At 52.8% G+C, this 13,439-nt stretch overlaps 1 protein-coding gene across 1 annotated transcript; it reads left to right on the top strand.

Moving 5' to 3' along the window:
* Nucleotides 1–5,018: 5,018 nt before the first annotated feature.
* KRT13 (keratin 13) lies at nucleotides 5,019–9,707 on the top strand. The gene is made up of 8 exons (XM_003315439.5): nucleotides 5,019–5,575; nucleotides 6,907–6,989; nucleotides 7,188–7,344; nucleotides 7,533–7,694; nucleotides 7,819–7,944; nucleotides 8,037–8,257; nucleotides 8,887–8,912; nucleotides 9,330–9,707. Exons 1-8 carry the CDS (start codon nucleotides 5,081–5,083, stop codon nucleotides 9,434–9,436), a joined length of 1,377 nt encoding a protein of 458 aa, XP_003315487.1. The 5' UTR covers nucleotides 5,019–5,080; the 3' UTR covers nucleotides 9,437–9,707.
* Nucleotides 9,708–13,439: the final 3,732 nt, after the last annotated feature.

The raw sequence follows: 13,439 nt of genomic DNA on the forward strand, positions 1-13,439 counted from the left end.
ATATTCAGCAAAGGTCCCATCATCAGGCAACCTGAGATGGAGTGGGAGAAGTAAATTAGGAAATCCACCTCCTGTCATTTGCCTGCTTGCTGTGGGCGCCATGCTGACTGTAGGGACCAGAAAAGGAAGGGAAGCAAAGCAATGTGTCCCTGCTGGGTGGAGGCTTAGAGGAATTCTGACAGGTCACTGAGCAATGCTGAGCTTGCATTTCCTCATTTGTAAAAGGGAGGCAGTAGCAACCTCCTGCCCGCCCAGCACCTCCTGTGTCTCAGGTATCTGAGGAGCCTGGAATATTAACTCATCTAGTGCCCATTTTTCAGTGGTGACCACTGAGGCACTGAGAGGTTGAGTGACTTTCCCAAGATTACACAGCGAGTCAGTGGTGGATGGAGGATTGAAACTCAGGTCTACCCTGTCCAAAGCCCTTGCTGAGCTCACTGGGTATCTGAGAAGCCAGTGGTGGTGTAAAAGGGATTTTAAAAAGTTGGGCGCTGTAGAAATGCAAGAGCCTAAGGCATTGAGGCTTAGCCTTGAAAGACTTCTGGGTGGTGCTGTGCCAAGCAGGCATCTCTGAGGAGTGGGAGCTGCCCAGAGGGCCTGGGGTGACTCTCTGGGGAAGGGTTGCCTTTCAGGAGGGGCCTCTTCCCTGTGGAGGAGCCTTGAGACCCTTTTTGAGGTTGGTCAGTCATCCTGGATTCTAGGTCCCATGGAGTCCAGGGAGAGAGGTGCCTGATCCAAGAAAGGAATTCCAGATTAGAGTCTGAGCGACAGGGTTGAAGCCTCACCTCTGCAGATAAACAATCTAATGACTGTGGACAAATCTTTGAGAATCAGAGACTCAGAAAGGCAACTTGCTGAAGGAAACTTAGAAATCATTTCAATGTACGGCCCATGATGAGCTGGTGGTACAGCTGGAAATTCATGCATTTTTCCCCCCTTATTCCCCTTATTCCTGGACCTCAGTATTCTGGGCCTTGGCATTCTGAGCCTCAGATTCCCCACAGGTGACATGAGGGGGTTGGATGAGAAAGTTCCTACAAGAATTTTGTGCTGAATGAGCACTCCCACGGGTGGGAAGCAGGACAGTCCACCGGCCTGGCCTGGGGTGACAGGTTGGCCTGAGAAAGGGAAAGGCCACAGAAGATACCCTTGCTTGGGTGGGGATGGTGCCAGCACTGGCCTGAAAGGGGCTTACCATGGACACGATTGCACTTTCGAGTTTGGGAAACGTGTTTAACCTCTCTGGGCCTCAGCTTTCTCACCTGAGAAAAGGGTATAATAAAAACAATAGAGTGGCTTTGAGGACCGAATGAGATTACATCTGTGGAGTGCTTAACCGAGGCTTCAATAAATGTTAGCTAGTGTTATTTTTATTATCTTTTAACATATATAGAATGTGAATACAGAAAAAAAACCCCTACTTTTTCCTATCTATACCCACGCTCAACATAGAACAGTTCTGTGTCCTCCCACCAAACAATCCTCTGAAACCAACTGGGTGTCCTAGAAGTCAATGTTATTTTGACACTAACTGTAGTTAGCACGGACCCCACAGATTAGGGGCTCAGTCCCACCAGGCTGCCCCAAAGCCAACTTCAGATGCCAACTGCAAAGAGTAGGTCCCGAGGTGACCCACAACTTCTGTCTGACTTGGCTAGAAATCACAAGGGGTTGATGACCCCCTTCTCGGGTTCAATAATTTGGTAGCACAGCTCGCAGAACCCAGGAAAACAGTGCACTTATTGTTGCCAATTTATGACAAAGGGTATTTTAAAGGATAAAAATGAACAGCCAGATGAAGAGATACACAGGGGGAGGTGTAGAGGTGTCTTGAGAGCAGGAGCGTCTGTCCTTGTGAAGCTGGGGTGCACCATGCTCCTGGGACATGGATGTGTTCTTGTTCACCAACCTGGAAGCTCTCTGAACTCCATAGTTCAAGGATTTGTATGGAGGCTTCATCACATAGCCATAGTCAATTACAAACTCAATGTCCGGCCCCTCTCCCCTTCCCGGAGGACCAGCGATGGGGTGGGCTGAAAGTCTTTGTGGTGACCAGCCTCCCTCCGGGAGCTCACCAAGAATCACCTCATTAGAACAGAAGACACTCCTTTCACTGGGAGATTCTAAGGGAGTAAAAGTTCTATGACAGAAACTGGGCTTAAAGACTAAACAGTAGAACTAAGATGCTCCTAGCACCCTTATTACTCAGGGAATTACAAGGGTTTTAAGAACATTCAGAGATCATACATTTGAATTCACAGCAAGGTTGCTGAGATGTCATCAGGGTAGAGAAGGCCAGAAGCCAGGTCTAAATCTTGCTTTCTTGGTATCCTTGGATAAGTGACTTTCCCTCCCTGAACCTTGGCTGCCTCATCTATAAAATGGGGCTGACTTAAACCCTCTCCCGTTGTGAGACTTGGCGACAGTGTGCTAAGCCCAGCCTTGCTTGCAGGGGTACTCATAATGCAGTTTTGCTGCTCCTTCCCTTGAAACGTTCTTGGGAGGAGACCGCAGTCATTGGGTTTCTTTTTGTTGTTGTTGTTGTTTTTGCCAAAAAACAAAGCAGAAAGCTTAAGACGAGGTAGCAGTGCCTCAGCCCCAGCGCTCTCTCCTTCTTCCAGTAAGACCAGGGTGGAAATAGGAAAAAAGATGGGTCCCTGGTTGGATCTCTGCCTAGCTTCCTCCCAGAGGGCTCTGGGATTCACTGCGGGTTGGAGGAAGGCAGTCCTGTGTCAAGGCATTACAAGTCCCCGCTAAGCGGGCAGAGGCTGTGCCCTGACCCTGCGAAGGAAGGAATGTCACGGGCCACTCCGTGTTTGTGTTACTGGGGCTTTGGAGGATCTGCGGCATTGTTACTCTGAGGCGTTGGCCTGAACCTGCTTGTCAGCTCTGGGAGGTTTGGGGCATTGTTACCCCAGGCCTGGCAGGTTCCATTAATCACCTTCTTGTCAGTTTTGATCCTCTACTGAGAGAGCAAGAGCTCCTGCTTTGGGCTGAATCACCCCTTTTCAGAGAGAGAGAGAGAGAGAGCTGAGCCATCAGCTTGGGCAGGAGGGCCGGGCAGGGTCAGGGGTTAGCCTGAATCCCTGGCCTCGCCAGGCTGTTAGAACACTGGCAACGTGCCCTGGCTCTGTCCCTGCTGATACCCCTGCGGGAAGCACAGGCCCGCTTCTCTACCCCAGAAAACAAAGGCCCAGAAAGCCCTGACTCAGATTTCTCCTTTCTGATCTTGCTGAATCAGTGAAGGGGGTTCCAGGAGAACCTCATGCCTGTGCCACCCCACCCAGCCCCTGGCCTGGTATCATCCAGACCTTTGTGGCTGCTGTGGGCCAGAAAGCTGCTCCCGAGATGCCATCGACAGCAACCCTGGCCCCTTGGTGAGTGGGGCCTGGGAGTCTGCATTCAGGGTCCTCCATTGTCAGCCCTGGAATGGAGGACCTTCTATCCTGGCCTCACAGATGCCATCTGAGGTCCTTTTCTCCCAGCCTGAATGGGGAAGCTCCCTCTGGCAGGGTTCTTACATAGTCCCTGAGTTTCTCAGCCACATCTCAGGATCCTAAGCTGAGACCCTGGCCCTGGGTCCTGTGTCACATCCTCTTATGTGGCCTCTTGGCTGGGACAGACCTCATATGACTGGCGTACTAGAAAGGACCCTGCTCACATTATTACAGGGCCGTCTTCCTGGATGTGGCTGTGCCCTAAAGCAGTCAGCGTAATGGAGTGATTCAACCCGAGGGCCAGACTGACCCAGGCATCTCAACCTCAACACTATCGATATTTTGGGTCTGATAATTCTTTGCTGTGGGGACAGTCCTGCACCTTATAGGATGTTTAGCAGCATCCCTGGTGTTTAGCTATCAGTAGTGCCCCCAAGTTGTGACAACAAAAATGTTCCTAGACATTGTCAAACGTCCCCTGGAGAGCAAAGCAGCCTCTAGCTCAGGACCTCTGAACTTGTCTATGGGGACAGAAGTTGGAAGAGTGGTTACATCAGGGGTGTGGAGTCAGGTAATTGACTGGGAAAAGGTACAAGGACCTTTATGGAATGCTGGGAATGTCCTGGGTGGTGTTTAAACAGGTCGTGCATACCCATGCATGATATCAAGCTGGACACGTGATCTATACATTTTACTGTATGAAAAATGTACCTAAAAAAATGCACCTTAGCGTCAGACAGAACCAGACTTGGATTTCAGTCCTGATTCTGCCCTTAAGGTTCATTTTCCTCATGTGTAAATGGGGGCAATAGTAGGACCCTCCTCCTGTGGCTGCTGTGAAGGTTAAATGAGATGATGAGTGTAAAGTAACTTCACCCAGTTCCTGCCTATGGTGAGGGCTCTGAGAATATTCGCTATGATAATGGACAGGGCCACTTCCTCTTTCCATGCCTGAGTTTCCACAGCTGTGTCTGATGGTCCCTAAGACCCCTTAAGGTCTCTGTCACTGTGACTTTTTCTGATGGCCTCGGAGCTATTTCTTTCTCAGTCTAAATACTTTCAAGGCAGGTGATTCTATCGGACCAAGCAAAGTTTGTCATCAGAGTTGCTGGGGCCCCTGGAGTAGATGAAGTGCTAAGAAGGATCCAGGGCATCCCAGTCAGAAGTTTTAGGTATAGAAAAAAGGAAGGTCGAGGGCTACGGTGACCTTGCAAAGCACAGAGCCACTCTGCACCCACCACTTTCCTCGCAGAAGCTCCTGGCAGGCCTCCGCATCTCAGGTCCCGTTCTAATACTGGGTGGGGCTCAGAGCCTGCACAGTGAACTCCTTAAGCGGAGGTGAAACAGAATTCACTTGTCAAAAGGGCAGTCTCAGGCAGAATGCTGTCCCCTCTGAATCATTCTTTTTATTAAGGATTAAAAAAAAAGCAAGGCACAACCCACCCTGGAGAGATCAGAGATAACTAAGCTTGTGGGAAACAGAAGTGTAGTTGGCACCAAGTCAGAGGGTGGGGAAGGGAGGAGAGAAGATAACCAGCCCCTGTGGAGGTGTATAAAAGGTGTCCACTCTGGGGAAGAGCCACAGTCCTCGGCCCAGGCCAAGCAAGCTTCTGTCTGCACCTGCTCTCAATCCTGCTCTCACCATGAGCCTCCGCCTGCAGAGCTCCTCCGCCAGCTATGGAGGTGGTTTCGGGGGTGGCTCTTGCCAGCTGGGAGGAGGCCGTGGTGTCTCTACCTGTTCAACTCGGTTTGTGTCCGGGGGATCAGCTGGGGGCTATGGAGGCGGCGTGAGCTGTGGTTTTGGTGGAGGGGCTGGTAGTGGCTTTGGAGGTGGCTATGGAGGTGGCCTTGGAGGTGGCTATGGAGGTGGCCTTGGAGGTGGCTTTGGTGGGGGTTTTGCTGGTGGCTTTGTTGATTTTGGTGCTTGTGATGGCGGCCTCCTCACTGGCAATGAGAAGATCACCATGCAGAACCTCAACGACCGCCTGGCTTCCTACCTGGAGAAGGTGCGCGCCCTGGAGGAGGCCAACGCTGACCTGGAGGTGAAGATCCGTGACTGGCATCTGAAGCAGAGCCCAGCTAGCCCTGAGCGGGACTACAGCCCCTACTACAAGACCATTGAAGAGCTCCGGGACAAGGTGAGCCCTTGGAAGCTGAGGAGGGGTCCTCCATGAAGGGCAGAGCCTCCAAGGCCAAGAAACACAGTGTTGTGGGGGACTAGGTGTGGATGGAATTCACAAACTTCTTGCAGGGGAAAAGCCTACTGTTTGACTACCAAGAGTCTCTACCTCTGATGGGCTTTCTCATGCCACAACTCCCCAAATGCATTTTCTCTCATTATTCATTTTTATGATTGTTATTACTCATGTCAGTTTTTTTACTGCTTTCCAGACAGTTATGTTATTCATGACTCGATCTCTATAATCCTAACCTACTGAGTTATCTGGAAACATAACAGGTTTAAAAGCCACTAAGAATGCATGAAATCAACAGAGAAAGAGAGACGTGTTCATTCATTGCCCTGGGAATAATTGTTTACTTTGTAGGGGACCCATTCAAACTGGTATTCTCAACTGGCGATGGCCAAGTTGGGGGAGAGAGAGGCAGAGGCTTAGGCAGTGCTGAGCCTGGGTGCCCTTTGTCAAGCCCTGTCTGTTGTGCTGTGATACCAGCCTGTTGGAGCAGAAATCTACCAGCCTGGGCTGAGTCTCAGCCATGTGGAGCAGGCTTTCACTGCTTTGGAATATAAACGTTTATACAAGAAATTCAAAGGGATGGGAATATTTGTTGGATTTCCCCTCCACTCAGCTGGGAAGTCAGCTCTAGCAAAGTGACTGTGAGACATGTGGCACCAAGCCGAGTCCCTCCTGACTTTCAGGGGATGGATCTCAAGACAGTGGCCTAGGGAGGGTGCTAGTCTGAGGCTGCCAAGACATGATGAACCAAAGATGTTCTCAGCAGGTTGTTCCTCAGAAATGCACTCCCTGCATCTCCCCTAGGGTGCTCAGACATGGAATATTAAAGTGATAGAAACGATTGGAGGGGATGCAGCCCCACTCCTCACTTTACAGAAGAGCAATGGAGGCCCAGAGGGAAATGCCTTGTCCCAGCTCACAGGACAGTTTAGAGGTAGAGCCCCATGGGAACCAGGTCCTGCCCGTGTTTTCCCAGGCCACCTCCTCAAGCACGTGGATCCCCCAGAGCAAGCTTGTCTAACCTGTGGCCGGTGGGCTGCATGTGGCCCAGGACAGCTTTGATTGAGGCCTAACACAAATTTGTAAGCTTTCTTAAAACATTATGAGTTTTTTTTATGTTTTATTTTTGCCAATTTCTTTTTAGCCCATCAGCTATCGTTAGTGTTAGCGTATTTGATGTGTTGCCCAAGACAATTCTTCTTCCAATGTGGCCCAGGGAAGCCAACAGACTGGACACCCATGCCCTAGAGGTTACCTTCTTCTGCATTTTGTAGATCCTGACCGCCACCATTGAAAACAACCGGGTCATCCTGGAGATTGACAATGCCAGGCTGGCTGCGGATGACTTCAGGCTCAAGTGAGTTTTTTTTTTCCCCTCCCTCTCCTTTCCCAGGAGTCTCTTAGTTTAGACAAAAGCTCATCTGACCAGTGACATTGGAGCATCCCAGGAGTGAAGGTCTGGAAGTATTGGAGTCTCGTGCAGGGGTAGGGAGAATGTCTCATATCATCTATGTCTTGCTTTTTCAAAAAACATTTCATTTTTTTACTATTTTAGGTATGAGAATGAGCTGGCCCTGCGCCAGAGCGTGGAGGCCGACATCAACGGCCTGCGCCGGGTGCTGGATGAGCTCACTCTGTCTAAGACTGACCTGGAGATGCAGATTGAGAGCCTGAATGAAGAGCTGGCCTACATGAAGAAGAATCATGAAGAGGTGAGCGGGGATTGCAGGCTGCCCTGGGCTCAACAACCTCCAGTGAGAAGGAGGAGCCCTCCCCTGCAACTGGACACAGTCCTCCACTGTGGGACCTGGAAACACTTTCCAGAACACTCTGCCAGCACTCAGAGCCAAGGAGAGGGAGGATGAGTAGCCTCACACATCTTCCTTTCCCATCCCCACAGGAGATGAAGGAATTCAGCAACCAGGTGGTCGGCCAGGTCAACGTGGAGATGGATGCCACCCCAGGCATTGACCTGACCCGCGTGCTGGCAGAGATGAGGGAGCAGTACGAGGCCATGGCAGAGAGGAACCGCCGGGATGCTGAGGAATGGTTCCACGCCAAGGTACCCGGCCCTCCCACCCCACATAGCCCACCCCATATAGCCAGGGGAGCCGGGCGGACACAGCCTCTTGGTCAGGCTGCTCGAGCTGAGCTTCCCCACCACCTTCTTCCTGCTTGCATTTCAGAGTGCAGAGCTGAACAAGGAGGTGTCTACCAACACTGCCATGATTCAGACCAGCAAGACAGAGATCACGGAGCTCAGGCGCACGCTCCAGGGCCTGGAGATTGAGCTGCAGTCCCAGCTGAGCATGGTATGCCTGCAGCCTCCTGCCTGGTGGCGACTACCTCTAGGTTTCCCTCTGGCCTGGCTCCCCCTGTAACTTCTTGTCTGTCGCTCCACCAGAAAGCCGGGCTGGAGAACACGGTGGCAGAGACGGAGTGCCGCTATGCCCTGCAGCTGCAGCAGATCCAGGGACTCATCAGTAGCATCGAGGCCCAGCTGAGCGAGCTCCGCAGTGAGATGGAGTGCCAGAACCAAGAGTACAAGATGCTGCTGGACATCAAGACGCGTCTGGAGCAGGAGATCGCCACCTACCGCAGCCTGCTCGAGGGCCAGGACGCCAAGTAGGTCCTCTCCAGCCTCTTTCTTAGGATAGTGACTGCAGGACCCGTGGGTGTCAGAGCAGGCAGGGCCTTAGAGATCCACCCCCTCATGTCAGAGAGGAGACCCCTCACTGTCTGACTTTACGGGGACATTTCCTTGGTAGGCTGCAGGGTTAACACCTTTAAACTTTCTAATTTGGGCCTCCAAGTTAGACTGGAGGGAACAGAGACCGTGGAGGGAACATCTGATATTGGAAAAACATGAGCTTGGATACAGCTCAGCTGAACAAAGCTATTACTATGGTGCTTTAACTGCCTTTAGACCCTTTGCAGAAATCAAGCCACCCCTGTGGGCTCAGGGCTCAGGTGGAGGGTTGCGGGTTTGGGCGATCCAGAGGGAGGACAAACACCCTGAATCTTGTGGCTAATAATATCTCCCCTTGAGACCTCTCAGACAGACAGACAGGAAAGACAGATAGTCCCAGTGGGCACCTGATGCTTCTGTCCCTTGAGCTGGGGGCACAGCTAGGAGGCACTAGAGTCCAGCCCAGGGGCTTGAAATTATAAGCCGAGGCACTTCCCCAGAGGAACAGGTAAGCACCTGCCCTCAGTTACCCTCTGCTCATGGCCACCTCTGTCCTCTCTCCCAGGATGATTGGTTTCCCTTCCTCAGCAGGTAAGGGAACAGCCCCATGGTGTAGGGGGAGGCAGAGTTAGGCTCCCATTCACTGCCCCAGTGGGGGTGGGAGCTGGCGGGGAGGGAGGGAGGCAGAGTTAGGCTCCCATTCACTGCCCCAATGGGGGTGGGAGCTGGCGGGGAGGGAGGGAGCCAGTGCTGGGCTCTCCAGTGTAGGGAGGGGGAGAGCTGGGGTGGAAGTGGTCATTCGCTCATTGATTTTCCTTTTGAAACTGATGGCTCTGCCCCACAGAGCTATTTGGCTGTCTTGGGAAGAGCCATCTTTGGGGACAATAAAGAGTCTCCATTCATGCACCACCTGACTAATGAGGAGTTTGTAAGCCCTCCAGGGGGGCCCTGCCCTGTCCTGAGGTGGGTCTTCTCCAGCCTGAGCATGTCTTGTCTCTTGTTTCCCAGGAAGCGTCAGCCCCCGTAGCACCTCTGTTACCACAACTTCTAGTGCCTCTGTTACCACCACCTCTAATGCCTCTGGTCGCCGCACTTCTGATGTCCGTAGGCCTTAAATCTGCCTGGCGTCCCCTCCCTCTGTCTTCAGCACCCAGAGGAAGAGAGAGCCGGCAGTTCCCTGCAGGAGAGAGGAGGGGCTGCTGGACCCAAGGCTCAGTCCCTCTGCTCTCAGGACCCCCCGTCCTGACTCTCTCCTGATGATGGGCCCTCTGTGCTCTTCTCTTTCTGTCGGATCTCTCTCCTCTCTGACCTGGATACTCTTTGGTTTCTCAACTTCTCTACCCCAAAGAAAAGATTATTCAATAAAGTTTCCTGCCTTTCTGCAAACATAGTTTTGATTCCGGCCTGGTTTCTTAGGTGGCCCCTGCTAGGGCCCTGGTTTAGGGGGTGAGGGGGACACAGCTGGGCGGAGTAGCTAATCCAGACAAGGACAAGCCTGGGGAGCTTCCTATCTAGGAAGGACAGACATAGGCCCATGGGCCATCTGAGCACACAGGCACAACAACGGCAAACACAGAGGACACAGGCAGCTCACAGACGATGGTGTCCAGCAGACATGGACAGACGGAACACACCAGAGGCAGCGCAGGGGCACGTGAGCCAGTTCAACAGCCTTGCAGATTAGGATGTTCAGTGAGAATGGCAGCTGATAGTAGAGTCAAGGGAGCGTGAAACATGGGCAAAAAGTACAGATGCCTCTGGGGCAGGCTGCAAGGGGCCAGTGAAGGGGTGATCTGGGGAGAAGGAGGCCCAGCCCCCACCTGCTACCTCCCTGCTTCCTGCAGAGAGGTTTCTTCTCAGGCAAATGGCTACCCGTTGGCCTGAGGCATCCACTCCTAATGTCCTCCCCAGCCCACCCCTAGGTCTTGCCACTCCCAACCACTCCTGGGACCAGCTCCCTGGCTGGCCGCTGCACTAACCTGGCCCCTTCTCTCTGTGCTCCCCGCTCTCTCCCTGCCGCTTTGGCTGCCCCTGCTCTGATTCACAGCCTCTTCTTGCTGTGCTCACTCCTTACACGTTGACTCACCTCCTGGATTCTGGTGTGTGTGTTCTTCTCTTTTTCCTCTTCACTGTCCCTGTGGGTCATCCAGGACATAACCATGGTTACAGTTGCCTGTATGTTCTGATAACGCCCAAACTCGAATCTCCACTGAGGCCCCTCCCAGCCTCAGACTCCCATTGCCAACAGTGAGCCAGACATCACCTCCTTCAATCCACCCATGCAAAAGAGCTCCCATCATCCTCCCAGATCTGCTCCTTCCTTGCCCTTTATCCCGGAGAACCTGGAAAGCTGAGCCAGGAGCCCAGGAGTCATCCTGGCCTCCTCTGTCCCTCACCCCCTTCACAATGCTTCCCGTGGACACTGTGTTAGCCATAATGTCCTTCCTGGTCCTAACTACGGGCACGTGGCCACAGCCTCCTCACTGGCCTCCCTGCCTCCATGCTCCACACTCCAGCAGGGGTGATTACTGGAAACTGAGTCTTCTTCTCAGCTTAGAGACACCCCAATCGCTCCCCGCTGGTCACTGAGGAAAGCCTAGACACCTCGCCTGCCTCCAGGTCCTGGTGGTGCAGCTTCTTCTGGCCTCTCCCCAGCTCTGGCTCCTACACTAGCCTCCCTCACTCACCCCAAATTCCTGCCATCCCAAACTGCCCTTGAGGAAGTGGGCAGGTGGCTGGGCACCCTGGGGATTTTGTTCGGTGACAGACCTCTGTCTGACCCAACCTTCTTCTCTCCTCTCTCTCCACACTCCTGTCATCATTTTATTGGAGACTACCAGTTTTTTATTCAAAATTCAGACTGAGATGGATGCCCCCTCCTCTGCAGCACCTGGCTGGGGTGGGGCACACTTGGGTGTTCACATGTGTGTGCCCACCTGTCCTAGAACTGACAGTGTCACTGAAGTGTCACTGAAGTGACAGTGAGAAAGGCAGGGCTGTGCCTTCCTCAAAGCGGCGGAGGCGGCGGGGGGGGGTCTCTCATCCAATAGAGTGCAGGTGGGCTCTGTCAGTGCTGATGAAAGGCAGAGGTGAATGAACAAACTGGGGAAATGCCCCTCCAGTGCCATTTGATTTTTGTTAAGGGGCTTAAGGCAGAGGGTAGATGGAGTTCCGGCACCCTGGCCATCTGCCCCCTTCCTCTGGCACCATCCTCATATTCCCTCCCCTCCCCTCTGCTGCTCCCCTGTGTGGTCTCCCCCTTCCTTGTCTTCCTTCTCTTCCCCCACTTCAAGCCTGAGTATGGGCTGCACGCAGTTGTCTTATTCACACAGTGGTTGCTCAGACATGCCTGGCCCAGCTTGCTAAGCTAGCAGAAAGGGGTCCACCCTCCACCATTCCAAATCCCACCCCAGACCCCGCCACCCACTTGTTCCTACAGAACAAGGTGGGGCTCGGCTCAAGTTCACGTGCCTGGAACAGCATCAGAGGAGCTAAGGCATTAAAGAGAAACAGGACATGCCCTTGCTCCCGGCACCTTTTAACGTTTTTGGTAACCTATTTGGTCAGCAGCTATCTATTGAGTGACCACTGTATACCAAGCACTGTGTGGGGTCCTGGAGAAAGAAAGGCAGATGAAAAGAAGGCTCTGTCTTCAAGGAGTCCATGGGTTAACAGGAAGGTAGGAGGAGACACCCACACCAATGAACAGTCACAGTCTTCACAACTCTGCTCAGGTTTCATCATTTGCTCTGGGGCTTCTCTGGTCTTCCCCACCGATCCCAGCAAGACCCTGTGCTGTCAGCAATGACTGGAGTGCAATGTTTGTGGAGCCCAGAGCCACAGGGACCTGATCTGCATTTGTAATCCTGGGCAAGTTACTTAACCTTCCTGGCCTGACTTCCTCATCTGCTAAGTCTTCCTTCCTCATAGGTTAATTAAAGTCAAGTGCTCAGAACAGTCACTGGTGCATAGTAAGTGCTCAGTAAACAAGATACCTCTGGTCATGATCTTTCTCGTTCTCTTTTCTAAGCTATGCGTTCCTTCTGGGTAGGGCTGGTTTCATCGTCAGTCTCATCCTCATACCTAGAATGTTATAAGGGCTCAATAAATATGTTGAATGGAGAAATGAGGGAATAAATAGATACAAGCTATGGGAAATGAAAGTGGTAAGTAAGTATTGTACAGAGAGCACAGGAGCCCCTACCCTAGACTGAGAGAGGGGCCTGGGGCCTCAACGCTGAGCTACCCTGGCTGCTCCAAGGCACCCTGGGGTCCAGATCCCAGGGCTTATGGGGCCCAGAGCAGCCCCTCTTCCTGAGACCCCGGGCATGGCTATTTAGGGGCAGCCCCCTCATTCTCTGAGCTAGTTTTGCAAAACTTGGTGGGGGGTGAGGGTAGTCGCCCACAGGAGCAGTGAAATGAGCTGCACTCTAGGCCCAGTGGGGACTCTGGCCTGGGAGCCTTTCACCCAGACCCCAGCAAAGACACTGAGAAGCTGGGCCCCATCTGAGGACCTATGTGGCCCCATCAGGAATCCCGGGGAAGCTCAGAGGGCAGGCCGAGAGCAGGTGTTTCTGCCAAAGCTACCCCAGGAGCCTTCTTGAGTTGGGAGTAGCAGGTGGTCATCCCGGCTCTCTGGTCAGAAGGGTAGGAGAGGCAGTGGGTGGGGAATCCGCCTCATTCTCTCTGGGACTCAACTCTTTATCAGGTGTGGGGTGGCCATTCAAGCGAGGGCAGATTTATCAGGCCTGCTGGGTCAATGCTCCCCTTCCCAGGGTTGACCTAGGTGCCACGCCCATGCCAGTCTCACACCGCTGATTCCCAGTGCTGTGGCTATGAGGAAACAGCCCCTTTCCATTGGCACCTGGCTAATCTCCATGCCAATGATTGTGAATGAGGCCATGTCAGCACAAGAGATGCTGGAATGAAAGAGATAACGGAAAGGGGGACACAGTAGCGCATCCTTTACTCTCATCCTTTCTTTCATTTCATCTTTACAGCAATCCCATGAATTGGCACAGCTGTGCCCATTTTACACATGGAAAGACTGAGGTCTGGACGGGGTCAAAGACCTGCCCAGCGGGAGGGCTGGGACCTGTGGTTCCAATGTGCTTTCCA

Source organism: Pan troglodytes, chromosome 19 (genome assembly GCF_028858775.2).
Source record: "Pan troglodytes isolate AG18354 chromosome 19, NHGRI_mPanTro3-v2.0_pri, whole genome shotgun sequence".
Classification (NCBI taxonomy): Eukaryota; Metazoa; Chordata; class Mammalia; order Primates; family Hominidae; genus Pan; species Pan troglodytes.

Coding starts and splice junctions, on each gene's coding strand:
- KRT13 (XM_003315439.5), top strand. CDS start 5,081: ATGAGCCTCCGCCTGCAGAGCTCCTCCGCCAGCTATGGAGGTGGTTTC. Junction 7,945..8,036: donor TGCAGTCCCAGCTGAGCATG/GTATGCCTGCAG, acceptor TCGCTCCACCAG/AAAGCCGGGCTGGAGAACAC. Junction 8,258..8,886: donor CTCGAGGGCCAGGACGCCAA/GTAGGTCCTCTC, acceptor CCTCTCTCCCAG/GATGATTGGTTTCCCTTCCT.